This window comes from Xenopus laevis, chromosome 5L (genome assembly GCF_017654675.1).
Source record: "Xenopus laevis strain J_2021 chromosome 5L, Xenopus_laevis_v10.1, whole genome shotgun sequence".
Taxonomy (NCBI): Eukaryota; Metazoa; Chordata; class Amphibia; order Anura; family Pipidae; genus Xenopus; species Xenopus laevis.
The window spans coordinates 142,120,175-142,147,431 of NC_054379.1; the positions used below are offsets into that span (position 1 = coordinate 142,120,175).

General features: G+C 38.2%; 1 protein-coding gene across 2 annotated transcripts; it reads left to right on the forward strand.

Moving 5' to 3' along the window:
- Nucleotides 1–513: 513 nt before the first annotated feature.
- On the forward strand, nt 514–25,399 carry dzip1l.L (DAZ interacting zinc finger protein 1-like L homeolog). 2 transcript variants are annotated; one of them, XM_018263974.2, is made up of 16 exons: nt 514–707; nt 7,877–8,452; nt 9,111–9,195; nt 9,911–10,035; nt 10,817–10,978; nt 12,360–12,482; nt 12,587–12,649; nt 13,420–13,560; nt 13,822–13,849; nt 14,343–14,405; nt 14,992–15,125; nt 16,996–17,188; nt 18,966–19,152; nt 22,021–22,232; nt 24,129–24,268; nt 24,353–25,399. In XM_018263974.2, the coding sequence occupies exons 2-16, from the start codon at nt 7,940–7,942 to the stop codon at nt 24,518–24,520; spliced, it is 2,337 nt and encodes a 778-aa protein (XP_018119463.1). In that variant the 5' UTR covers nt 514–707; nt 7,877–7,939; the 3' UTR covers nt 24,521–25,399. The 2 variants fall into 2 exon arrangements, with proteins under 2 accessions (XP_018119463.1, XP_041419443.1); XM_041563509.1 differs by having other exon boundaries at nt 22,024–22,232.
- The last annotated feature ends 1,858 nt before the right edge of the window (nt 25,400–27,257 follow it).

Here is a 27,257-nt window from a genome sequence, read left to right on the forward strand (position 1 = left end):
CAGCCAACCCCTTCTTAAAGTTATCTAATGTATCAGCCAACCACTTCTTAAAGCTATCTAATGTATCAGCCAACCACTTCTTAAAGCTATCTAATGTATCAGCCTGTACCACTGATTCAGGGAGAGAATTGCACATCTTCACAGCTCTCACTGTAAAAAAAAACCCTTCTGAATTCTATTCTACTCCATTCTAATGGAAATGCTGCTGAACACAGCTAAGGAGCAGGCATATTTGGAGAATAATGAAGGTTCGGGGACTCACAAAGAGACCAACTGCAATATAGTATATAGTTTCAAGTTAGCCTCTCCAAACCACATGCCACCTTCCTCTCCTGCTGACAGGTGTGAGTCCTGACTCCTGAGCAAGTACAATACAATAAGATCCGGTGGGGCCCCTCCCACATAAAGCAGCAGTGATGTTATTAGGTAACTATGGCAGGGAACCTGCTCGGCTTCATCTCCCAGGGGTCAGGCTTCCCTGGTTACCAACGGTACAGCCACTTCCTGCTGTGTTCCAGAAGGCAGGTGGGACTGTCACTCAAACTAGGACACTGACACTGACACAGAGCTTACATTCAGGTGGGATTCCCCAGGGAAGAGAGAGACAGGGAGTAGCCGGCCGACACTGAGGGTTCTTTTGCTCTGTTGTACAGGGGGAGAGGCTGCACAGGACCCCAGAGGCTGCAAAGCCACAGCAAAAGCTCCAGGTATATTTATGTATATATGTCTGTATACTCAGCCTATTTATTTTTCTGTCCATATGTTGAACTGCAACTCTCAGCCAGTTACTTATTACAGCTTACCCTGAGTCAGTTATTAACTATACTGCTGGCGAGCCAAGAAGTGACATTTTTCAGTGTATTAGTTTAAATAAACCGGCATCTGTTAATAAGAGCGTTATGCAGCCTGCAGCTCCACGGCTATTGTTGAACTATAACTTTCTTTCACACAATAAGAAAAAGAAACAGTTGAGTGCAAGTGGAATATCTGGTACCTTTCATCCAATATCCAGTGAATAACTACAAAAGAAGCTTTCATCCACTTGCAAGCAAAATTATGTGTTTATTTCATGAGATCCTGGTTGGACACCAGTTCTGGGGATGTCCATTCATAGTATTGATGTCAAACCAGGATCTCGTGAAATAAACACATAATTTGGCTTGCAAGTGGGTAAAAGCTTTTTTTGTAGTTATTCACTGAACTATAACTTTCCTCGTCCTCTAACTGCAAAGGCTGCCTGGGGATACTAGGAGCTGTGATTCAGCAGCAAATTGGGCATGACCAGTCTGATCTTTATATTAATGGGCACTGGGATTTGTGCAGAGCTGAATGTTAACCCATCCAGTTCCAAACAGTAGGCTCCATCACTAATATCTTCATATTTACTTTTTCAGTAAATGTCAATCTACACTGCTGTTCAGCTAACATGAAAGCATATATGCAGTGATAAAGGATCTGTCTGTCATTATATTTAAACAATATTATGTACCGTGTGTGTGTGATTGCATATATAAATAAATGGGGCTCAGTGTGTCATTAGTGTATAAAAATAAATAAAAAAATATGTAATATAAAAAATATCGAAAATATTAGGTTATTAGAAGTCCCCTAGGACCCCCTCATGCCTTCATATAGTCATGGAACTCCTCTAAAGACTTCTAATATCCTTATATTTTACAATAGAGGCATTATATTATATTAGACATTATATTAGAATGCAGGGGCGGGAAAAGGTATTTTGGCACCCTTGGCAAGGGCTTCAATCAGTACCCCCCACCCGGTATTGCATTACCATTTTCCACCTTTCCATTCATATTGCCCACTATACCTGTGCCAGCAGCCATCGTGTTGCCCCATGTACCTGTGCCAACGGCAGTCAATGCCACAGATTGCTCCCAAGCCCCAAATCTGTACCTTTGCCAGCATAAGACAAAACATCCATCATATTGTTACCCCCAATCTGTACCTATGCCAGCAGCAGCCAAAAAAATCCATTATATTGCCCCTAATTTGTACCTGTGCCAGCAGGAGCCAAAAATCCATTATATTCCCCCAAACATCTGTGTACCTGTGCCAGCAGACACCATATTGCCCCTAATCTGAGCCTGTGTCAGCAGCAGCCAAAAAAGACACAATATTTAACCTATGCCAGCAGCAGTCAAAATCCATCATATTGCCCCAATCATCTGTTTACCTGTGCAAGCAGCAGCCAAGATATTGCCCCAAATATGTACCTCTGCCAGCATCTGCCAAGAGGGAGGGGGCAGCGTCGGACTGGCCCGGCGGGACACCGGGAAAAAACCCGGTGGGTCCCGACCCTCATGGGCCCCCGCCGGGCCAGACCCCTTTCCCGATGTTCGGCTTTTCGAAAAAAAAAAATCTTTCGGCGTCGCGCAGTAACATCTGTGCACCGAGGGGGCCGCTGTCTGCGCATGCATGCTGAGGGGGCACCGTTCACATATCCGCAGAGCGGCACCTTCAGCATTTCACAGTAGCGGGGCGGGAGGGGGCTCCTGGACAGCAGTCCCGGTGGACCCCAGGCCCCCCAGTCCGACCCTGGGAGGTGGGAAGTGCTTCTGCCCACAGTATGAATCACAGGCAAGAGGGGGTTGGAACAAAATTAAAAAAACTATTAAAGGCCAAGCAAACCAAGGTTTAAAAAAAAAGAAAAAAATTCCCCTTAAAAGTGTGCACCCCCCCATGATTGCACCCTAGACGGGCACCTACTCCCAGCCCTACCCCTAGTTCCAGCCCTGAGTGAATGGGTCCTAAGGGCACTGGTAAGTATCAGGCTCCCCTACACCTTGCACCTGACGGCACTCCCTAGTTTATGTATTTGAATGATGTACAAGGTAGGGGGAATCCAAGATGATGCTCTGTGCCACTCACTGCTTGCCCCTTGCCCAGCCCTGCAGAATGAAGTCAATGCTGTATTCATAGGAGTGCGTCTCCTTGCACAACAAGTTGCCCCTTCGGGTGCAGACCACTGGGCAGAGCAATGTTATTCTCACACTTTGCAACTGGTTTCTGTGTTTTGTGGTTTTGGAATTATTTAGTAGCTCTTCAGTCTGAAATGTCAGCATCCAGTTGCTATGGTCCAATTTAGCCTAGCAACCTGGCAGTGGTTTGAATGAGAGGCTGGAAGATGAGAGCCTGAATAGAAAGATAAGCATTACAAAGTAACAATACAATTGTAGTCTTATATAGCAATTGATTTTTACTGGATATCAGTCAAATATGGATCAGACAGGTTTAAAAAATCACAATCGGCGAGGACCTCGTTGTTCCACTAAAAAGGTCCTCTCCTAACAGGTCTCTACACAATTAAGAATACAGTATGGTGGCCAAATCAGTCTGAAAAATCTGCTCATTTGGCAAACTCGCATTTATACTCAGCTTTAAAGAGTTTAGTTATAGAATGACTAATTCTAACAGCTTTAATTTTGCCTTTATTTTTTTTAATAGTTTTTGAATTATTTGCTTTCTTCTTCTGACTCTTTCTAGCTTTCAAATGGGGTCACTGACCCCATCTACAAAACAAATGCTCTGTAAGGCTACACATTTATTGTTATTGCTACTTTTTATTACTCATCTTTCTATTCAGGCCTCTCCTATTCATATTCCAGGCTCTTATTCAAATCAAAGCATGGTTGCTAGGGTAATTTGGACCCTAGCAACCAGATTGCTGCAATTGCAAACTGGAGAGCTGCTGAATAAAAAGCTGAATAACTCAAAAACCACAAATGATAAAAAATGAAAACCAACTGCAAATTGTCTCAGAATATCACTTTCTACATTGTACTAAAAGAACAACCTCTTTAACAGTCCTTGTCTTGGAATGTTACTGCTGGTTTTATTCGGGTTTTCTCGCAGATCACAGAAACTTCCAAATAGGATAGGGACTTCTTCCATTGACTTATATACAACGCAGATTTTCAGATTCTGACTTTTTGCAGCCTCGTGGTATAATAAACCCCGAAAAGTTTGAGTATTTTTCCCCCCCCCCAAAAAAATTGGATTTTATAGTAAAAAAACTCACTCTAAACCTCAACATAACTGATCTTCTAGCTGGAGTTTTCAGGAGGTATCTAGTACAGCAATAAGATGGTGATGGGTGAATAAATTAGGCAGGCGTGAATTTGCGGCGAATCTCCACATGTCGTCAATGGTGAATAAACCCCTGCAGAAATTCACTGGCAAAAAATCGCCGGTGTCATAAAAATTTGGACAAAAGTTGCTCGCGTCAAAACCGTAGAGCGTTAATGATATTCAAAAACCCATTAACTTTAACGTTGGTGTAAAAATTTACATGAGCATCAAAATTTACACTAGTTGACGCAGGGTGAATTTTTCACCGTTTCGCAAATTGCGCGGGAATTTTCCGGCAAATCCAAACGGAAGAAATTCACCCATCATTACAATTAGCCATTAGCCAATAAAATACTCGATGTGCCATTACAACAACTGCCCTTCATGCTGACCCCCCTGCCACTGCTCCAGGCCCCCGAAGAAGGGCCGACCCCATGGCCATTGCTTAAAGGCAACATAAGGGTAGTTAACTCTATAACTGCTTTCCTGGGAAGGAAGTGGCATTAAGGAAGGAGAGGATTCCAGCCTGAAGCCAAAGTAAATGCACTTGCTGCTCAACTTCTGTAGGCTGGTCATAGACTCAGGTTACGGCTGCACACACCTAGAAACCATGTATCAAACAAAAGGCTAAATGAGCTTTAAACCGAGCAGCCATGGTATGTACTTCTTTAATAAGGGTTTATATAGTAGTTGCTTTATAGGAGCCACAGGGCAGAGAATAGGCCACTATGCACTGGGTGTACAAGGGGATCTATTGACTGATAATGAATGGATAGATTGATAGTAAACCTATAGGTGTTCACAGAATAAACAAGCACAGTAAGTAAATAGAAGGTGCAAATACATCTGATATTTTCATTGCACACAAGGCGAGGTTTCCCTGCCATACAGACATGTCATTATGTATAAAGTGTGTATATAAATATATATAAAGCAGTAATGATAAGAGTTGTGCTCTTTATCTGTTGTCATCTTGAGCTTTATTTCTCTTATCAGCTTTTTATCGACGCTGTTATATTAAAGCCTTGTGGGCATTTCCCAGATTTGGTGGTGATACAGCAGCTGATATTGTTTTACCCATTGTTGTTAAATTGTAGCTGTTATAACGTTCTGCTTACAGAGCTCTAATACACAGATGGGCTGGGAAATCAATTATATGGAGTGACATATACTGTAGCCATATTCATATTTACACCTGAGTCAAAATGGAGGGGGTTCACATCATGCAAAACAAAACTCCCAATTTCCTGAAGGTTTGGTCTGTTTGGGTGCTCAGAGGCTTCACAGCATAAGCGTGAAATAAAACAAAATGTATGCAGAACAGAAATGTATCCAAACAGAAGCACAAATGCATAACAAATGTACATCCTTACTACTGCTATTTTTCTTCTTATCCTCAATGCTATGTTATTTTTCCTTTGTTTTGTATTTTCACTTTGTTTTCTGACCCTATCTTTTACTCTGCCCCCCCCCCCCAATAACGTTGCATTGCCAAATACTTGTAAAGTTCTTTTATGCTTCAAAATAAAAATAATAAGCTACAAAAAAAAATGGTGGGCGTTCAGCTGAATGATTAGGGCTGGTGCTAAACATTCCTTGTGCCAGTTGTTTTAATTTAATATTTCTGATTTCTGTTATTTCTGACACTGATCATCGATATGAAGCCAGTTTCACTTTAGCTTTTCCTGTCACTTGCTGATCCCGAAGAACTTAAAACTAATTACCAGCCCATTGAGAAGCCCCTGATAATAAGCTGCTCAAAGGCTGCTGCTTAAAGAAGGAATAGGTCTGTTTGTTCACAGGTAGATAGGGGCACTGAACGAATTGCCCTACTTATAAAAGAGTTCATTGAAATTATCCCAGCTTTAAAATTAATGCTTTATAATAATAATTAGGAAAATTTGGATTTTTTTAAAAAGATTAAAACAATAGACAGATTGTAATTAAGTTCTGTTTATTGTGTTCATTTTTAGCAAAAGTGTTTTGAGGTGCATATTTCCCATTTAAGGGCAGAGACACGTGGTCAGATTCGGGGGGATTAGTCGCCCGGCGACAAATTTCCTCTTCTTCCGGCGACTAATCTCCCCGAACTGTGTGTCTCTGCCCTAAGTAGTACAGAGCTCTGAACTTCCAGGCCTGACTAGCTTAGGGGGCTTAGGCTAGCCGTACATGCTAATATTTGGTTGATTTGGCTGATTTGGATCACAGTGCGCAAACATCTAGGTATGTTTGCACAGGAGCAGTAATTCATAGCAACCAATCAGCAGAAAGCATTTATTGCTCACCTCTTTAATAGCAAAAAGCTTATTAGTTGCTTAAAGTTAGTGATTTTTATTATTGGGCATAATGAGATTTCAGTGCAGCCTGTGAGACATTAGCAGATTTGTGTAGCCATGCATTAGAGATAATAAAGATTAGCTAGGCACAGCGAATAACAACATAACATATCACATACTGCCTGTCTTGATGTTTTCCATATCTTTCATTTATTTGATCTTTAATTTATTTGCTTGCGTATTGCTTCCTTTACCCAACGTTTTGCTCTACACTGTACTATATAAAATAGAATATCTGTAGCTGCTGCATTTTGGCTGCATTTTATTTATTAGTTCCAACAAATGTAAATTTGATATGACAGTGACACCTCATGGCCATCTATCATATAACATTTAAAAAAATCGACATTGTCATTGCAGTGAAAAGAAGAAAATCTAAAGCCATGTTTCCCATTAAAAAATACAATTCTTTCCACTGTATGCTAATTAAAAATGGTGCACCATTCTTATTTTTTTTAAAAAAAGACAAAAGAGAGATATCAGAAAAGCCCCATGCATCTTTATATATAAGTAGGATTCTCTAAAACAGACATCTATGATGCTTTTCTGCAATCTGGAACTCTGGGAAACTGTGGGGGAAGAAAGCAACCATAAATTTAACCTGATCTTTATAAAACAGGACTTAGGGCTTTTCTTATAAAAGTGTTACACAATTTTAATTGAGAATATATTAGAAAGAGGATTATTTTTTAATGAGGAACATAATTTACATTTTATATTTTTTATGACGGGGGAAATAAATGCTTCTTCGTTTAAGAGGTGGATCACATTTAAATGTACTGTTTCTAGGTTTTAGAATGTCCTTTTCCCAGCAACTGTGCTATTGGTCTTTATTAGTTACTTTGCAAATTTTTTTTAAATGATTAACCTTCCTATTCTTCATCTGTCCAACTTTCAAATGGGGGTCACTGGCTCAGACTGCCAAAAAAACTGTTCCTCTGTTGTCTTACAATGTTAATGTTATATTACTTTTCAATTCTGTTCATTCCCTGTCCTATTCATATTCCAGTCTCTCGTTCAAACATCTGCCTGGTTACTAAGGTAAAGAAACCCTTAGCAAGCAGATAGCAGTTGAACTACCAAACTGGAGAGCTGCAGAACAAATAGCTAAACAACTGAAAAAACACAAATGAATAAATACATACAATAAAAAACCAACTGTAGATTGTCTGAGCAAGGCAATGTCTATATCATACGAAAGATTAGTTAATGCAGTTCAATTAAGACATTTAACGAAGGGACTATAAGGCAAAGTAATGGTGTCGGCAACATGAAGTAAAATTATTGTTTTGTTTTTATTTAGTCCAAGAGTTACAAATATAGGTTGAGTTTTAATCCCCATGCACAGTGTATTTCCATATATGAAAATAAAGTCAATGCTCAGCAACAGCAACTTCATTTCTTGTTTAAAAGGCAATCTGTAACAACCTATTCTGATATATCTCTTGCAGCCGTTGTTCCAGAACGTATACTATCCATTGCCATCTCTACCATTCAGCACATGTTCACTGAAGATGCCAGGATACCACTCTTCCCCTGTTCAGTATTCATCCCTTCCCTATGTCGTTGCAACTTTGCAAAGCACGGCTATACCGACCTTTAGATTTCAGCCGCGCAGAGATGGCATTGACTGGAGGCGTTTCAGTGCCATTGACATTGAAAGGATCACTCGAGAGATAGACATAAATACTCTTCAGGAGAGCATCAATTCTATTACCTTCTGCAACCTAGATGGGGAGAAGTGTCCTTATTGTCAGCAGCCAGTCGACCCTGTGCTCCTGAAGGTTCTTAAGATGGCACAAATGATCATTGAATATCTACTGTATTGCCAAGAGCACCTACGCAGCAGAGAGGTCCAGCTAGAGGAGCGCTTGGCTGAGGCAGAGGCTGAACATGAGCGCACTAAGGATGAGCTGGCCAAACAGGCTGAGGAGATGAAAAAAGTCAAAGAGGAAAGCAAGAGAAGAAAAAAGCTTATAGCTACTCAACAACTGCTATTACAGGCCGGAGCTAACAATTATCATAAGGTGAGTCTATGCACTGAATCTGATATAAGTATCTTTTTTATTTTTTTAACAAATCATATGATTTTTCCTACAACAATGATTAAGTTACAATGAGTGGGACGTCTTTAGATATCATCTAATGGTTTTTCCTCTGACCAATTAAGACAATGCGGATGTTTAAAAAAGATGTTAATCTTGCACCTCCTTATATGAGTCAGTGCTCAACACAACCTTATCTGGACCAACTTGGCAGGGGTCTAGAAGCCTATGCCATAGGGTCCCCAACCAGTGGCTTGTCGGCAAAATGTTGCTCACCAAACCCTTGGATGTTGCTCCCAGTGGCCTCAAAGCAGGTGCTTATATTTATATTAAAGGCTTGGAGGCAAGTTTTTGTTGAATAAAAAACAGATTTATGGCCAAAAAGAGCCTCTTACAGGCTGTCAATCCACATAGGGGTTACCAAATAGGCAATAATATCCTTTATTTTGCACCCCAGGAACTTTTTTCATACTTGTGTTTCTCCCCAACTCTTTTAACATTCGAATGTGGCTCATGCATGGGTAAAAAATGTTAGTAACCCCTGTCACTGGGTGAAAAAATGGCATTGTGGCTTTATCTCTCTTTGGGTTAAATGTTGTGTATGAGTTTCAAGAAAGTTTACTTTCACTTCTGTTTGTAGTGCCAGCTGTGTGATAAAGCCTTCATGAACTATTCCTACCTTCAGGGACACGTTCAGCGCAGACACCCTGAAATAACAGAAACCGGTATGTTGAAGTTACTCTGCAACACCATTTGTTAAAGGGGGTTCTAACTTATAAGCAGAGATATCTGAATGAGCTGTTGTCTGTTTATCATTTTACAGTAGATATATGGAGTAGAATACTAAGGGCCTCACTTGCCCCCAGCTGAAAAGAATAGTGGGCCATTTCGAAAAAAAAATTACTTTTTTTTTTAATGCAATAAAGTCAGTGTCAACAAAATAAATAAATAAAACACAAGTAACACTTTTTTGGGGGGCATAAACACAAGTATTTATACTGCACATTATACATTGAACTCTTCAATAAAGTTCTTATACATTCCTTTACAATGCTGTATGCCAGGTGCGATCATACCGTTCTCATAACATCACATTACCTGCAAAATGAGAGTGGCGATCTTCAGAGAATACTTACTTACCAGCGCTGCGAAATACTGTATGTTGGCGCTACATAAATGCATGTTAATAATAATAATTACTGTAGAATCCCACATTTCAATGAATGTATCGTCTAGTTAATGTTCCTAATGCATTAAGAACCGTCATCATTAGCTTGATCGCTAATCCAACCTAGAAGAAAAAAATCTGTATAAATACACGTGCCATGGTCTTTATAAGGGTAGAACTCCACAAGCCTTTTTGTACACGGGCATCGATTCAACAAAAAACGCTTGTGGAGTTCTGCCCTAAATGTGTTGGGTTTCTGGATCTTTGTTTAGAGAGACAAAAGAAGAAGCAGGTGGAGCAAATGGAAGATGGCATTGAGGAACTGAAATCGAAACTACTGAAAACTCAGGCTCTTCTTGAGGAAGAACGGGAGAGGGAGCATAAAAGAAGGCTACAGGTGCATATCATGGGTGTCAAACATAAAAGCATCTTTTAATGTATCTTCTACTGTTAGCAAACAAAACCTGGTATCCAAAATCGCCTTATAAATTCTCACCTACTACTATGCTTGGAGCTGACCTTAAGAGCCCATCTTTGGTTGGCTACATTTGTGTAACAACTTTTTTTTTGCCAAATAACTCACTTAATTACAAATCCTTCAGCAAAGTTACTACCATTGCACCCTGGAGTTGCAGTGTGAAGAGCTATGATTGTAGGTGCAGCTTTGTAGCGTCACCTTGCTGTCTAAAAAAATTGCCCCCCATAAAACAGTTAACAACTAACAATGAAACAATACATGTCACTGGCACTCATAGCTTAGTCTGAATTTATTTTTGCATGGTAAAGGCCTACTGTACTTTTTATTTATTTCTCCAAGCTTCTATGTATTACTGGCTCAGCTTACAGTTTTATCCTTGCCTTAACAGTCATTGTGAAACAGCCAGGCTACCAATCTTCTTCTAACCTTCTTCAAGGAACTTTATGTGTCTATGATCATTACAAGAAGCTAGACATGGATGGGCCTAGCAGTCCAGGGGCTATGGTATGATGGTGCTAGGGACTTGGTTAGCCAAATAGGTTACTCTCCACATCAGCAACAGTTCTCTATGTTTTCTAATAACCTGTAATGAGAGATACCATAAATCTATACCACAATAATGAATCTTCTGAAGTATTATTTTGCAGGACAATTTAAGATTATTTTGACCCTTAAGTCATCACTTTTGTGCTTACTATAGGAGGCAGAGGAAACACGGCATCGGGAAGAAAATACAAAGAGAGACGTTGAGCGATGGAAAGAGGAGGAGAGATCCAAACGCCAAGATGAGATGGATAAAATCATGCAGCAATTCCATTCTCAGCTTCAGGAGGTCACCTTGAAAAACTCCATTTATGAAAGTGTGAGTCACACCTTTGTGAAATTTCCCTTTTCCATTACTAATATAATCAATATGTTATGAACATAATGTAGTAATTGTGTGTGTTTGTGTTGCAAAATTGTGGTAAAAGCTGAGTTTCAGGGGTAAGTTATGTCCATTCTTAAATCCTTTATCATATCAATTAAAACTAGGAAATAAAATTATTTTACATATATAAATGTTAAAGGACCGATAACATTAAAAAAATTTAAGATTCATCTTCATTCACATTCTTTTTTCTTTTTTCTCAAGCGTGTGTATATATATATATATATATATATATATATATATATATATATATATATATATATATATATATATATATATATTAGGGATGCACCGAATCCACTATTTGGGATTCGCCCGAATCCCCAAATCCTTGGTGAAAGATTCGGCCGAATACCGAACCAAACCTAATTTCCATATACAAATTAGGGGCAGAAAAGGAAAATGTGAAAAATTCTTCTTTTGTGACGAAAAATCACGTGATTTCCCTACTCGCCCCGAATTTACATATGCAAATTATGAGTCGGATGCGGTTTGGCCAGGCACAAGGATTCGGCCGAATCCAAAGCCTGCTGAAAAAGGCTGAATCCTGTCCGAATCCCGAATCCTGGATTCGATGCTTCCCTAATATATATATATATATATATATGTATGTATATATATATATAAATCTTATCTTTTGGTAAAATTCCTAATTTTATTGTATTGTGTTTGGTCAGGCAACAAACTAGAGTTTCTACCAAATAGAAGCAGGAATTGTAGTGCTAACTTAGCATCATGCTTTCAGACTACATACATTGATTGGCCCATTCCTTGAAGCGGATGGTCCCTGGCAGAATTAGTTACACTTTATAGGAAAGACTCATTTATAGCAGTGCTAGCTGGAAATTGATCTTTTCACAAGGCAAGTGGTTGAGATAGGAAAGCCAAACAAAGCAACTTAATTAATAAATGTACAGTATATGCAGACTCAGCTATTACTGCAAATAAGACAGTACTATTTAAAAACAATAAATTGGATGAAAACAATAGGAAGTGAGTATGAGATGATTGAATCTTATAGAGCTCATTGTTTCATTTATTGTTCATAGATGAATAGTAATAGCATGGCAACTTCTGGTGACTTTAGAAAGCCAAAGCGACTTGTATGTTTGCCCACCTGCCATTTGCATTATTCTCGGTGTGAAAGCACTTTCTAGAGATTTGTTGCCCATGGTAACACAGATTTTACCATGGGTTACAGATCTCCTTGTTAGTCATTGTTTTTAGGTTTCACAAATGGTAGATGAGGCTGCAGATGATTCCATTGTAGTTGTACTCATAAAAACGATTCCTTCTCTTCTTTCTGGAACTTTAGAGATTTCACAACCTGGAGAGTAAGAATTCCATGATGTCCAGTCTTGTGGATGCAGAAGAGCGACTTGAGCAGAAAAGGCTGCAGGAAGAAATGAGGAACCTGAAGGAAGAGATTGATCACCAGGTGAACATTGCTTTCATTCTCTTCCATCTACTGCTCCAGCCCAGTCTGTGTTCCCATCATCCTGTTTATTGAGATCCCTGTCCTAATATTTCATTTCCTTTCAGCAATCAGGGTGGAAAAAGAAGTTGAAGGAGATCCAGAGGGAGCATGATGCTGAAAAGCAAGAGGTAAACAATGTAGGGCTTACTTACACACATTTTACTGTTTTAAGGTGGCCATACATGGGCCGATAAAAGCTGCCGACAGACCGAGTCGGCAGCTTATTGGCCCGTGTATGGGGCACCCCATACCGAAAGTTGGCCAGATCTCGATTGGATGGGACTGAAAATCCCATCGGATCACGGCCGCATCTGTTCGTTGATGCGATCCCACGATCTGACCGCCCGTTACCATTCATTAGGATCCTATCATTGGGCCCTAGGGCCCACGATCGGATCACCCCGATATTGCCCACCTCAAGGTGGGCATATTGGGGAGAGATCCGCTCGTTTGGCGACATCGCCATATGAGCGGATCACTCCGTGTATGGCCACCTTAACTTTTGGATGCAAATTTGGCTTGTTTGTTTACCCATAATGCACAACAAATGATCTTCCTTTGCGGCAAATCACATGCAATGCAAGTTCTTATTAATGTATTTTATGTGCATCTGCGATATGTCTCTGTAAAGAACTTCAGAATATGTTTGCACTATATAAATATTAATAAAATTCTATATAATAAATATTAATAAAATTATATATATCAAGAGCACTGAGGGGTGCAAAATTGCTTGCAGTTTGGCCCTTTACTGGAACTCTAAAGAACAAGCAACCAGCACTAGCATGCCTTGTGTCATTGATTAAAAGTTAGGCTTGACCATATTTGACTACAGGTTCGTATCTACCGGCCATATTATGTATTAATTACAAATATCTCGATTACTTCTCCTCTTCAGCTTCAATATGAGAATGAAAGACTGAAAGCATCAATGACAAGAGACCAACAAGCAGTAGATGAACAGGTCACTAAACAAATGCAGTCTCTCAAATCTCAAATTAAGGAGAAGAGCAAGCTGATCAAGAACTATGAACAAACTGTAAGTATCCATCACAGATACGCTCAGGCTGCTTTCTAGCCAAAGAAACTGTTAAAAAAGCATTTTTGCTGTCACCCTGCAGATTAACATTAGAAATATAATGATTCTTTTTTCAATGGCAATTGGTTTTATACATTCTTCAGGTATCTTGGTCTTCCGAAGAGTACCAGTGGTGTGCCACTATATGTCTTGACCTTCTGAGACACATGGCATGATTCATTACTCTATGAATGATCATTTTATTTCTGCTCTGTTTCACAGATTGAGGATCTATCAAGAAGCAGAGAAGGTGAGAAGGTTTTGTGATGCTTTAGATCAGTGGTCCCCAACCAGTAGCTTGTGAGCAACATGTTGCTCACCAACCTCCTGGATGTTGCTCCCAGTGGGAGCAGCTGCTTATTTTTGAATTCCTGGCTTGAAGGCAAATTTCGGTTGCATAAAAAACAGGTGTATTGTCAAACAGAGCCTCCTGTAGGCTGGCAGTCCACAGCCCCTATTTGTCACCGCAAAGAGAATTTTTCGTTGCTCCCAAACTCTTTTTACATCTGAATGTTGCTCAAGGGTAAAATAGGTTGGGGATCCCTGCTCTAGAGTATAGAATATAGTGGAGCATTGTGATGGTGCAAATGATTATCTGTTTAGTCTCATTGTTCACTGTAAGCTAATGGTCCCCAACCAGTGCAACCATCTGCCAAACAACATCTAAACTGCACCGTGTCTTTATACTTTTGTTACAAATCCATTTTAAAGTAACTGTTTTTTCATGTATCTTTCTAATACAGTTCCACAAGTGGCGCAAGTGGTTTTACCTGTTGCAGCAACAAAAGATGAAACATCTGAAGATGGTATGTTTCAAATGGTTCTCTAAAGCTGGCCACAGACGCAAAGATCCGATCTTACCAATCAACGTACAATTGGACTTCCCCATCTCCCGACCTGCCACTAACCATTCTGATCAAATAAAGTAGAAAAGAATAGACCAGCCGACGTTCTGGCCCCTGACAGCAATCGTACAAAGTTAAGTCCGACAAAAGCTAGTGACAGTCTCCCACTGAAAATCGTACGATCGGCAATACACGCAGAGATATTACCCACAGCCGACAGAAATCTTTGAACCTGTCCGATTGACCAAACTACTGATCTCCGCCGGACGACAAATGTCGGGACTCTCCACACTCGATTCGCACAATCAGATCTTTGCGTCTATGGCCAGCTTTAATAAATCCTTTGGTTTTTACTACATGAGTGACAAAGCTGCTTGTTAATTTCACAATTACTGTTCCCCCGTCATTTGTAAGATTATTCTGGTGGGTTTCCTGCTGAACTAAAGGCATGGTCTTTTCACTTGCATGTTTGTCTGAATAATTATCTGAATAGGGAAACTTGTATTTTAAACAACAGTCTTTCCCTTTCCTGATCTGTGTTCTACAGAGCTTGACTACTCTCATAGCCAAAATCTGAAGTACCTGGAGGATTTGCGAAGGAACCCAGACTTCATCAAACAGTTTCGCCCTGTGTTGGAGCAGACTTTGATTGAGAAGCTTGAGAGCCTTGGAGTCAAAAAGGTGAGGAGCGCAAGGTGTTCATAGGGACAAGAATCCCTAAAATTATTAGCAAATAGATTCTTCCCCAATTCATTTCTTTTGGTGTCAAAAGTCATAATAAGTGATAGGCGAATAAATTTGCCAGGCGCAAATTCACGACGAACTTCCGAATTTCGCCACCGGCGAATAAATTTGCAAAACTGCAGCAAAAATTTGAACATTATTCGGACACCCATTGACTTGAACGCCGGCGTCAAAGTTGACATGAGGGTCAGAATTGACGCCCATCATTGTCATAATAATAACAGTGTGTGTTTTATTCTGAATGTGGGAGGAACCCCATTCCTGAAGTGTACAGAGCTAAGCCTCTATTTACCATAGCATTTTAAGATTAAACAAACTTGAAAAAAAAACCATAAGGTCAATACCAGCACAACAGGTGAACATAAATGTTGCTCAAAATACAGATAACCTTGGTAACTATATTGATAAATAAGTCTTTGAGGTGACAACAATAATGCTTGGGGCTTCAGCAGAAAGAATCAACGAAATGTAACTCACATATCACACTCACCACAGTATAGTAGGACATGTTGATCAGCTTTGTCCAATGGTTTCAACACTTTAAATAAGGGCACAATTGTTTTAACATTACCAGCAACAAGTAGTGACCTCTGGTTGGAGAGATGGGTTGGACAGATCAGGATAGTAGCTAAAAAATCTAACTGTATCCCTGTTCATTCATAAATCATAAAGTATGTAGTGTACCCAATTTTACACAGGGCAATGTAGAGCAGAAATGATTCACCCATTGACTGAGTGCACTCAGTCTTTTGGTCGGGAACCTCAGTTTATAATGCTTGTAGTGACCAAGCAAATAGCTAATGCATTATCATTAAAATTTGTTTAATTTTTTGCATGTTACACTTTTTTTGCCCTTTTTCCCCTTCCGAACCTATCCGCTGCCCCCTTGACCCATACTTGGGCTGAGAATGCAAAGTAACGCAGCATTGCTGATGACCTTCATATCTGGCTCTAATGGGCCGGTTTATGAAAGTTCATATTTTGTCGTTTGCAAACAAACAAATTTTTCATTTAGTTACTTAATCCACTATTATGCCATACTTTATCAAGTGTAAAAAACATAAAATCTACGAATACAACAGTATGGCACGTAAGGGCAGAGACACACTGGCAGATTCGGGGAGATTAGTCACCCAGTGACAAATCTCCTCTTCTTTGGGGCGACTAATCTAACACCCTGCATCCCCTGCCTTCCCGCCAGCTAGAATGAAAATCGCCAGCGTGAAGGCAATCAGAATGCTTTGTTTTCCAAAGCCCCCCGAAGTTTTCTCGTGAGGCAACTTTGAGCGACTTTGGAAAACGAAGCGTTCTGAGGGCCATCCCACTGATTTTCATTCTAGATGGCGGGAAGACAGGGGAGGCAGTTCGGGGAGATTAGTCGCCCCGAAGAAGAGGAGATTTGTCGCCGGGTGACTAATCTTCCCAAATTGCTGCGTGTGTCTCTGTCATAAAAGATGTCAAAGTCATGTAGAAGTCAATGGAAGTTCCTTTTCTTTTGTTGCAAAAATCAGCCTTTCATTCGTGATTTTAGAGGTTTTCAGAGATAAAAACGTTCATTGTTGTACACATTTTGGGCTTGTTCACAAAAAAATTGGGGTTTATGAATTTTTTTGACAGCTACTTTCGTTCATACTCTTTTCAATCAGATCTGTTAATAACTTTCATGGCATTTGTGATAAAGAAATAGAGGTGGGTTAAAAAAGCTCAGGGGATATATTGATCGTTGCACAGATACATCTTTCTTAACTGCAGCATAAGCCCTTGTGTTTTTTGAGACATTTCTGTTAAGTGTACCTTTTTGCTTTAGGGCTCCAAGGGAATAAATTCATCTACACACAAGAATTTGATAGCACTCCTGCAGACCCAACTTGAGCAGAAAATCCGCAAACATCCAGAAATCCAAAAAATAAGAGCCAAGATGGTTAAAAAATTAACACAGAAAGTGAAGCAATGGCAGAAGAATGAGGAGACTCATCAATACAAGTTTTCCCCTTTATCAAGTATGAAGAACTCTTTTTGGGTATTAAGGGGCTGGATAATAAAAACAAAGAAGGGAATTTTCATTTATCTATTGTGATTTTCATCACAGTTACATTTTTTTGAAAAAAAATTGACCTTCATAATTTTTTTCTCATTATTTTTTTTTTAAATAAAATTCATAAAATGCATAAAAAATAAAAAAGCTTGCCATTGGTTAGCTTTTTATTTCTTATGTTTTTTATGACTTTTATTAAAAAAAGAATTGAGAGAAAAACCATCATGGAAAATAGTTAGTTTTTTTTCTTTTAAAGGGGAACTATTGCGAAATTGTAGATGTAATATAAGCTTCAGCATACTAAAATAAGAAGTTTTTTTTAAATATAATCAATTAAAAATGATGTACCCTCAATAATCAAGTTTATCTTCACTATCCCTCTCTCGGCATCTGTTTCTCTTCATTCTGTCTTCATGCAGCAGTTGGGTGTCATTGACAGTTAGATCCAATATATCTTATAGTTGGGCTCCTTTTGCCTAGAAGATGTGTTAGAGCTCCTGCAAGAAGACAGAATGAAGAGAAACAGATGCTGAGAAAGGAATAGTGAAGATAAACTTGATTATTTCAGAAACAATGCAGAATACTGTATTTAATTGATTCTATTTAGAAAGTTTCTTATTTCAGTATGATGAAGATTATATATGAAGTTTATATTATATTTTCGTTTTCGTTATAGTTCCCCTTTAAACACATTTTGCTTTTAAAAATAAATTACAGCATAATTGTAATGAAGTGTAAAAAAATGGACAATTGCAAAAATCATGTGAGAAAGAAGGCAGAGGAAAATAAAAATTGTAACAATAATTCTATCCAAGTTTATATACCATTTCAAATAGAAGGCATGCGTTTAACTCATAACAAATACTAAGATGTTTGCTTTTATACAGGTGACCAGTAAATGCTACCTGCTGATTGGTTGCTATAGGTAGCTAGACCTTGCATCTTGTAATGAAATGTAGTAAGGTGTAACAGGTTTAACTTTCTAAATACGTGTCAGCAGAGATGCTCATGACTCTAGCCAAGAGTGTTTCTCAATAGCATTAGCGCTGCAAATGCTTAATCTCCATGTTGCAAGAATTGCAGAGGCCAGTAATGGCAATGACTGATAAATGCCTATATCCACCCAAATCACTACATATAATCAAGATGAAGGATGTTCCATGGGCCTAGACCATAATTGGCTCCAAAGCAAATCATATAAACCTAAAAAAAAGGGGTTCCCAATATTGGTTCAAATGAAATAAAATACATATGTTCATTCATATTTTAATAAAAAAACACACCAAAAACACAGATTTGTAAATAAAACCTCAATTTTAGAAGAACAGTGAAACGTAATGTATTCAGGGTACATGGACATCACTGCACATCCATGCACATTTACCATTGTATTGTCATCTAACTGCTCCAGATCTTGGCCCTTGATATTAGGTTCTCTAGTGGGCCTTAGAATCCAGTTTGGCACTGCAGCCAAATTCTCTGTGGTTCTCTTGCCTATAGGACAAGGAGTAACACTTATTTGTAAATATTATTATAAGGGTTCTCCAGCAATGTTACTAAGGGTCTGAGGGTTGGGTTAGTCTGCCAATCTTTCATTGTGCCAGTTTCTGAATGGAAATCCCACAGTAGGTGTAGGAGACTGATCAGATCAAATGAAGAATAATTTAGTATAGAACCAAGACTACTCTGTACCAAGGAGTTCCAATGGATGCTCACAAGATATTCTCTTTTCTATTCTACAGGTCAGAAAGCAAGTAATAAGCGCACTGCTCCTCCATCTGATGAAGGGACATCACACGCTAGAAGCAGAAATGTGCTAATGGTTGGTGCTCAGCAGAGTGCTAACCAGGCACCAGTTCCATTTCCAAGGAGCAAAGCAACAGGCCGACAGAATGCAGCTGCAGGGACTAATGTTGTGGTAACTGCAAGGTGAGATATTATTTACTGAATTTGAGTTCTGTCACTTTGTTGCTTGATATCCAACTCTCAAAGCTTCCCATTGCCTTTATCTTTGTTTATCTAGAGAACATCTTATATATAGAAGGAAATGGATGTCATTTAAGTCACAGGCAAAGTAGCAACTGTTACTGGCAAGTTTCACCTATTATTCCACTCATTCTGTATATAAGTACAGCTTTCCATTGATGGCTGAAATATAACATCCTTGTCAGCAGATATGGAGCCTGCCGGCTGTGATGTAACTGAAAATAAAAGGGATGCTGATAAATGCTGCTGTTAACTTTACTATGTGGCTACCCATGCAAAGCACAAACAAACACCCAATTCCTAGTTCATCCATGCTCCTGTAGTTTTAGAGCCTAAGTCTAATACAGGATACTTGTTCTCTGAATGGCAACGGTTTTCTTAGGTCCTCTGGACAACTCATCATTCCTTCTCTCTTCACTTACTTCCTCTTGTCTTGTCTTCTCTTCTTTTTTATCACTTATCAATGCACCAATCTCCATAATAATTGGTGATTATCATGCCTTCTCTCTTCTCTTCTTTTCTCTTGTCTTCTTTTCTTTTTTATCCTTCATCAATGCACCAACCTCCATAATAATTGATGATTAGACCTCATCTATCATTCCTTCTCTATCAGTTCTTGACCTTCCTCCTTACCTTAACCCTAGCCGTACCCTAACTCTAGGACTGCTGAAAATGGGTTATGCTTAGGGTGAAGAGGGAGAAGGCTGAGAAACAATACATTATGGAGGATGGATGAGGGCTGAGCATAGAGACTGAAGAGTGGATTGCTGAAGATGTATTGGAGGAGAAGAAAGAAAGGATAATAAGATTCACAGATTGTCAAATTGTTGTCATGACTATGAACAGTCTGATATGCTTATGGAAGTATTTTATAAGGAGAAATCCCTAAATAGGACACCATATATCATGAACCAGAGATGTCTGTAATCTCCTGTCTACATTTTACATATATGAATACTAACTGCTTCAAACTACTTCAACTGCACTAACCAAGTAATGGGGTAATAGTGGACAGATTAAGGTAATAGAGGGAATGTAGTTCCTCTAATTTTTAAGTTTAACACACAAATTAAAATGTGTGCTACCTTTTTAAATACATGTACATACAGATAGATTGACAAGAGCAACTACTGGATAGTATGTGTTCATTCTAAATTTCCTGTTAATTTCACAAGTTATATATGTACTGTACACATATTTTGTACATGTATACAACTGGGCAACACAGAGGGAGCACTGGTTGCAGGTCTGCATGTTTGATAAAATCTGAAAGAGTAAAAGTGTCATTTTTATTTTTCCCAAATGTGCCTTTCTTTTAGAAAAAAAGAGCACAAATGCTTGACCAGGGTGGTCCAAGACATTAATAATGATATTTGGATAGTTTGAAGCATTAGGTGCATGTGTGTTTTTGGTGAAATATGTATCTAACTCACTGCGATATAACTTTGATTGACTCGTTTAAATCATCAATGAATTTATGGCTGTACCCAGACTAACCAACGTTATCGCTTGCAACAACTCCAGTGAGCCATAGAACATTATTAGACATGGTGCCAAATTGTGTTCTTTTGACTTACAGGGAAATCTCCTCAAAATGCTCATGTGCATAAAAGTCCTCGTGTGCATGTGTGTTTTTGGTGAAATATGTATCCAAGTCACTGTGATATAACTTGGTTGACTCGCCGTACTCATTAAGGCATTTATTTATATAGTTGCATCCAGACAGACCAACATTATAGCATAAGACAACTACTCTAGTAAGCTGGATATGTGACATAGACTTGCAGGGAAATCTCACCCAAAATGCCTTACAGGTTATCTTTCCCATTTCTAGCCAACCCTTATATGGAAATCAATAGACCAAAGTACCAAAGATAATATATTTTATGTCATGCAGTTGTATGCTGCAGAATGCAATTAGAAACAAATGGAGCACAAGATATTACACAAATATATGCAGGAATGGGAAGGCCATCTTCCATACACTCCATTTTATCCAAATAATCCACATTTTTGAAAATGATTTCCCTTTTGTCTGTAATAATAAAACAGTAACTTGTACTTGATCCAAACTAAGATATAATTAATCCTTATTGGAAGCAAAACCAGCATACTGTGCTTATTTAATGTTTAAATGATTTTCTAGTAGACTTAAGGTATGAAGATCCAAATTACAGAAAGATCTGTTATCCAGAAAACCCCAGGCCCCCAGCAGTCTGGATAACAGGTCACATACCTGTTATAGCTCCAATAAGGCTAATATATTAGAATAATTGTTTCCCCTATAAAGGATCATCATTTTATAGAATGCTCTATAAAGAATTTTAAGGCAAAGGTAATTAAAATTCATAAACACGTTGGGGCAGATTTATTAAAGGTCAAGTTGTATTTAACCTGAAAAATATGAGTATTCTCTGGTATTTTTCATTCAAAACTCGAATTTTCAGTTTTTTATAAAAAAAAAATAATAATAATTTTTTGAGATTTGTTACATCCTGAAGCTGGAAATAGCTTGAATCGGAAAATATTCCAGCTAAAACCTGCCGATGTTATGTAGTAGTCAATGGCAGAGGTCACTTGAACCATCTGAAGATGTTAATAGGCTTCATGATGTTCAATCGATTAGAGCGATTTGAGTTTTTTTATTTAAGAAAATAAAACATCACACAGAATGTTACTAAAAGAATATTCTCTAATGCCGCTGCTGTCTTCTGTAATATAGTGTTGTCTATATTTCACTGACAGGGCAGCACAAGTAGCACAAATTACTTCATTTAACCTATAATTTTGCTTATGTCTGCCTTTTCCCAGCAGGACTCCTCCTTTTACTTCAGAAGAAGACTCCATGATGGGCCATGGTTCATTTCACACCCCGTCACACAAACCCTCCAAGGAAACACAGCAGAGTTCCAGACCTAAGAGGCAGACAGAATCAGACAGTGATGAGTGGTCTGATTCAGACTTATCCCCTGGCAAACCAAGCCCTCGATCTGTGAAATTTTCCACGGGGATGACTAACCAAGGTAGAAGTTGGCAATGATGCTGCAGTTTTGTTGTGTGCAATTTGAACTGCATCTTCAAACCAGTTCTGCTAGAAAGATATTTATTCAATAGACTGTAGCAGTGCCATGGGCCATAATGATCTTAGAAGCTATAAGCTACAAAAAGAATAATTGGGGTTTTAAACATGCCTCACTTAGCGAAGTTCAAAGCATTAAAATTGACAAATAATTGAGCGTCCAACTTATGGCAGTTTCTCTAGAACTTTATCCAAACTTTTGCCCTTCTAACTGCTCCTGTATGTGTTCCACCCACTTTGATTACAAGCTCTATAGACATGTATAAAACTATACAGGTATGGGATCTCCTTTCCAGAAACCCGTTATCAAGAAAACTCCAAATTACTAGAAGGCTGTCTCTCATAGACTCCATTTTAATCAAATAATTCAAATTTTAAAAAAGGATTTCCTTTTTCTCTGTAAAAAAGAAACAATATCTTGTACTTGAACCAAACTTACATGCAAAATAATACTGTTGGGTTTATTTAATGTTTAAATTAATTTTCAGAAGACTTGCATAGAAATCTAAATTACAGAAATATCCCCTATTTGGAAAACCCCAGGTCCCAAGCATTCTGGATAATAGGCCCCATACCTGTATAAACAAACATACATGTTACATGTAGACCCCAAAATAAAAAAAATAAAAAAGAAGTTGACCTTAGAAAGCCATATATTTTTGTAAAGTACATTTGACAACTGATTAATTTAAATTTTAAAAAAAGTAAATATCTCTCTACTCCAAACTACCAAAACGTTTTATTAAATTTATGAAATTTTCCCCACTGCATCTTATTTCTTACATGCCCTTATATAAAAATAATAAATATAAATGCCAGGGGTCTTTAAGGGGCAGATTTATCAAGGTTTGAATTTCGAGGGTTAAAAAACCCTCGAATTTGACCCTGAAAGTAAAATCCTTCGAATTTGAATATCGAATTTGAAGGATTTTAGCGAAAAAGCTTCGATCGAACGATTCGAAAGATTTTAAGCGATTGATCAAAGGATTTTTATTCAACCAAAAAAAACTTTAGAAAAGTGCTGGGGAAGGTCCCCATAGGATAACATTGGACTTCGGTAGCTTTAATCTGGCGAAGTATGAAGTAGAAGTTTTTTTTAAAGAGACAGTACTTTGATTATCGAATGGTCGAACAATTTTTACATTGAATCATTCGATTCGATCGAATTCGATCTAATTTGACCAATTCGATGGTCGAAGTACCCAAAAAATACTTCGAAATTCAAATATTTTTTTATTTGAACTATTCACTCGAGCTTAGTAAATCTGCCCCTGAACACTGTGATACCCATTATACCTAGGGTTACAATCCTCTGTGGTGTTTAAAGAACCAAACTAAAAATATTGCACAATTTTAGGGCCAAAACAAGTAATCAAGAAGATTAACATAATCAAGAAATACATTCATAAACATAATCAAGAAATACATTCATTGAACAAGTCATTGAAAATCCAATAAATCAGAACACTAAAATAATTGCACATTGAAATCAGAGTTCATAAGCCCCATTCTACAAGTCTCACTGTGCAGTGAATGCTTTGTTGGCATAAGCAACCAAATATCCACACAGAACTGAAAATGCAATAAAATAGCTAAAAATGCTATAAAATCACAGAAATAAAATAAAAAAATAATGATGCAGAGCAGGTAGCATTGATACTAATCACACAGAGCAGTAAAGCACATAAAAAGTAGTTCTTCCTATCATGTTAGGTTGTTTGTTACATGTTACCTCTTTAATTCCCCAACTGGTGGGATTCCCCAACAGTCTATCATTTTGCATATTATGCCTTATGTATTAGTATGTCTTATTTATTATTTCACTTTAATTCATGTATAGGCTCCAAGGTCCATTCATTGGCACAAAGCTTAGAGAGGCAGCAGACCAGACCGAGGGGAAAGCCAGTGGGAGGGGTGGATATCATGAAATCTCCACCCATCAAATCACCAAATAAATCCAAAGCAGCAGAGAAAATGCAGGTAATTTGTTTTTTTTTCAGATCCTAATCCAGAAATGAGGGCTTTATGGTACAACATGCACTAACAACATGGCGTCCTTCACAGGTATCGGACGAGAGTGAATCTGAGTTCTCCTCTTTGGAAGAAATCACGGAGCACTTAAGTACCAATGAGGGAAAACCCCAACCTGCTGTGCGCCTGAGTGCAGAGTCCATGGGATCCCAAGGCACCAGCATTTGGAGCTTAAGCAGCATGAAGGGTGGAGGATGGTGACATGTAAGGAGTCTTGTACAGCAAGTTTATAGCGAAATGCCAAAATACATTAACACATACCCTAAGAAAGTGAAGACCTTCTGCTGGACCCAGAAAACTCCCTACCACAAGGATCTCACACTATTTGAAGACTTGTATCCTATGCTTCTGGGTTTACACTGGTATTTTTGCCTTGTGGGGTTTTTTTGTTTCTTTGTTTGTATTTTTTACTCTTACTTTCTAAATTTCACATGTCATTTTGCAACAGTTTTTTTATATAAAGAGTCTTGTCACCCAGTGTGACCCAGTATGTATGCAGCAATATACCCTCATTTTCAATACTAGTGCAGTAAATAGGGCTGAACTTACTTATCACCTATTGTTTTAATTGAGATATGAGGTAGGGAGGGAACTGTTTATACAGAACTCATTAGGGTGCTACTAAATTGTCACAGGTCTCTGTGCCCTGTCCTTCCTTTCTGAGCACAGAAACATGTGGTTCTGCCATGAACCAATTATCTGTTAGTGTTTTATAAGAGAAACATAAAGTAAAAGAATAGATAGACTTAATTTTCAACAGTCTTATTTATTGTGCTCATATTGACCAGGGGTATATAAGTGTATACTGTCCCTCGGAATCATGTGATCAGCACCAATGTCAAGGCTCTTTCACTAAAACCTGAATAATTAATACCAATAAGCAAAACATTTATTTCTCATTCCATAGTCCATTATTTCATTTTCATTATACTTATATTCTTATATTCTTTAATTCTTTATTTCATGTGTATTTCATCCATTGATTCTTAACATGAGATGCAATGCTCAGAATAGCAAATGCAGAAAATTGAGATTATGAGTGAGGATTATGGGAATGTTACTTGTTTACAGACAGCGGGAGGGCCATATATATATATATATATATATATATATATATATATATATATATATATATATATATATATATATATATATGAAAAATGATCCCCATTTATTAATCTGTACAGGTATAGGACCTGTTAGCGAGAATGCTCGGGCCCTGGGGTTTCCCGGATTATGAATCTTTGGACCTATTGGATCTTCATACCTCAAGTCTACTAAAAAAAATCATATAAGCATTAATTAAACCCAATAGGCTGGTTTTGCTTCCAATAAAGATTAAGTACTGTCTATATTAGTTTGGATCAAGTACAAGGTACTGTTTTATTATTACAGACAAAAAGGAAATTATTTTTAGAAATTTGGATAAAATGGAGTCTATGGGAGGTGGCCTTCCAGTAATTAAGAGCTTTCTGGATAATGGGCTTCCAGATAACAGATACCATACCTGTGTCAGCCAATCAGACAGTTGTCTCTTATAACCTATGCTGTGGGTTACTACACTAATCCCATTTTGACACTTAAAACATTTTTATGATTTGGCTCATTCTTCCAGAAAATTTGCTCCTGGTTATTCAGGTTAGTCTTCAGTATTTTGCAAAACTGTTGACTTCGTTGGCCTATAACTACTGGGAAGTGTTGTACAGGGACTGGAAACAAGAGCGGCCAGTTGGACTGCTGTAAAATATCATAGACTGGAGTTTCATACTGGGTATGTGTTGGGCTATTGGGTCTGTGTGTACTTTTGAGTCTCAGTCCAGACATAGGGGGTTATTTATCAAGCTCCAAATATCTGAACCTCGAATAATTCGTAGTTTTTGGAGCAAAGTAAAAAAAGAAGAATTATTCGATATTTATTAAAGTCCGTTGGTCTAAAAACTCCAAACCCTCCGGCATCTAAAAGCTCTCGAGGTTCTGTATAAGTCAATGGGGAAGGTCCCAGTGTCTCCGCTGATGTCCGTACCGATATCTGATGATTTCGGGGATTAGGAGCAAAAAACTCCGAAAACTCCGAAAAAATCTTAGTTTTCGAGGAAAGCTCTGAAGTTTCCGTAGTTTTGCCCGACACTATTTTTTCGGGCTTTTTTCTTTATAAATAAGGTCCATTCAGGAATTCGAAGTTGCTCGAAGTTGGATATTAGAAATATAGAGATAAATTCAAAACTTGATAAATAACCCCCATAGTATACTGATTGCTCAAGAACAAGCACCTGAATCCTTCAATGGTTCAATCAAAGCACTGATCTCAATCCAGCTGCAAATCTGTTGTCCTTTTTGAGGTGCAGAAGCTTCATGTGAATGGCTTGGATGATTTTTTGGACAGACATAATATCAAAGGCTATTGTGATACTAAGCTCTATAGTTAGTATAGGTATGGGTATATAGAATTTAATGAAAAGTAGGGAGGGGTGTGTGTATGGATGCTGGGGTTTCATTTGGAGGGGTTGAACTTGATGGACTTTGTCTTTTTTCAACCCAATTTAACTATATGTAACTATGTAACTATGTGAGTAACCTAAACACTATGGAGCAAATCTATCTGGAATCTATCTGGAAATATAGGCAAAGGTGGTACATACTTATCCAAAATTGCTGCTACTAAATTATTAAAGCCTATAGGGAATGTAAGATGCTTCATTATCGCAAAAATGTTCTCAAAGACACTTGAGCCCATTAGCAACTCTGTTTGCTCCATTTTTGACTGATTAAGACCTTGACTGATTAAGATTTGCAATGCAATTAAAGCCTAACGTAGAATGTTACATTGCAACAGGCAAATTTTTATTCACAAAGTTTTGCTCTTTGCAAATTTTATTACACTTTTCCCCTAAAGATTCTTTTTCTAGCAAATCATTAAAAATATTTATTTTGAGTCTCA

Coding starts and splice junctions, on each gene's coding strand:
- dzip1l.L (XM_018263974.2), top strand. CDS start 7,940: ATGCCAGGATACCACTCTTCCCCTGTTCAGTATTCATCCCTTCCCTAT. Junction 13,561..13,821: donor TCAAGAACTATGAACAAACT/GTAAGTATCCAT, acceptor TCTGTTTCACAG/ATTGAGGATCTATCAAGAAG. Junction 22,233..24,128: donor CACGGGGATGACTAACCAAG/GTAGAAGTTGGC, acceptor ATTCATGTATAG/GCTCCAAGGTCCATTCATTG.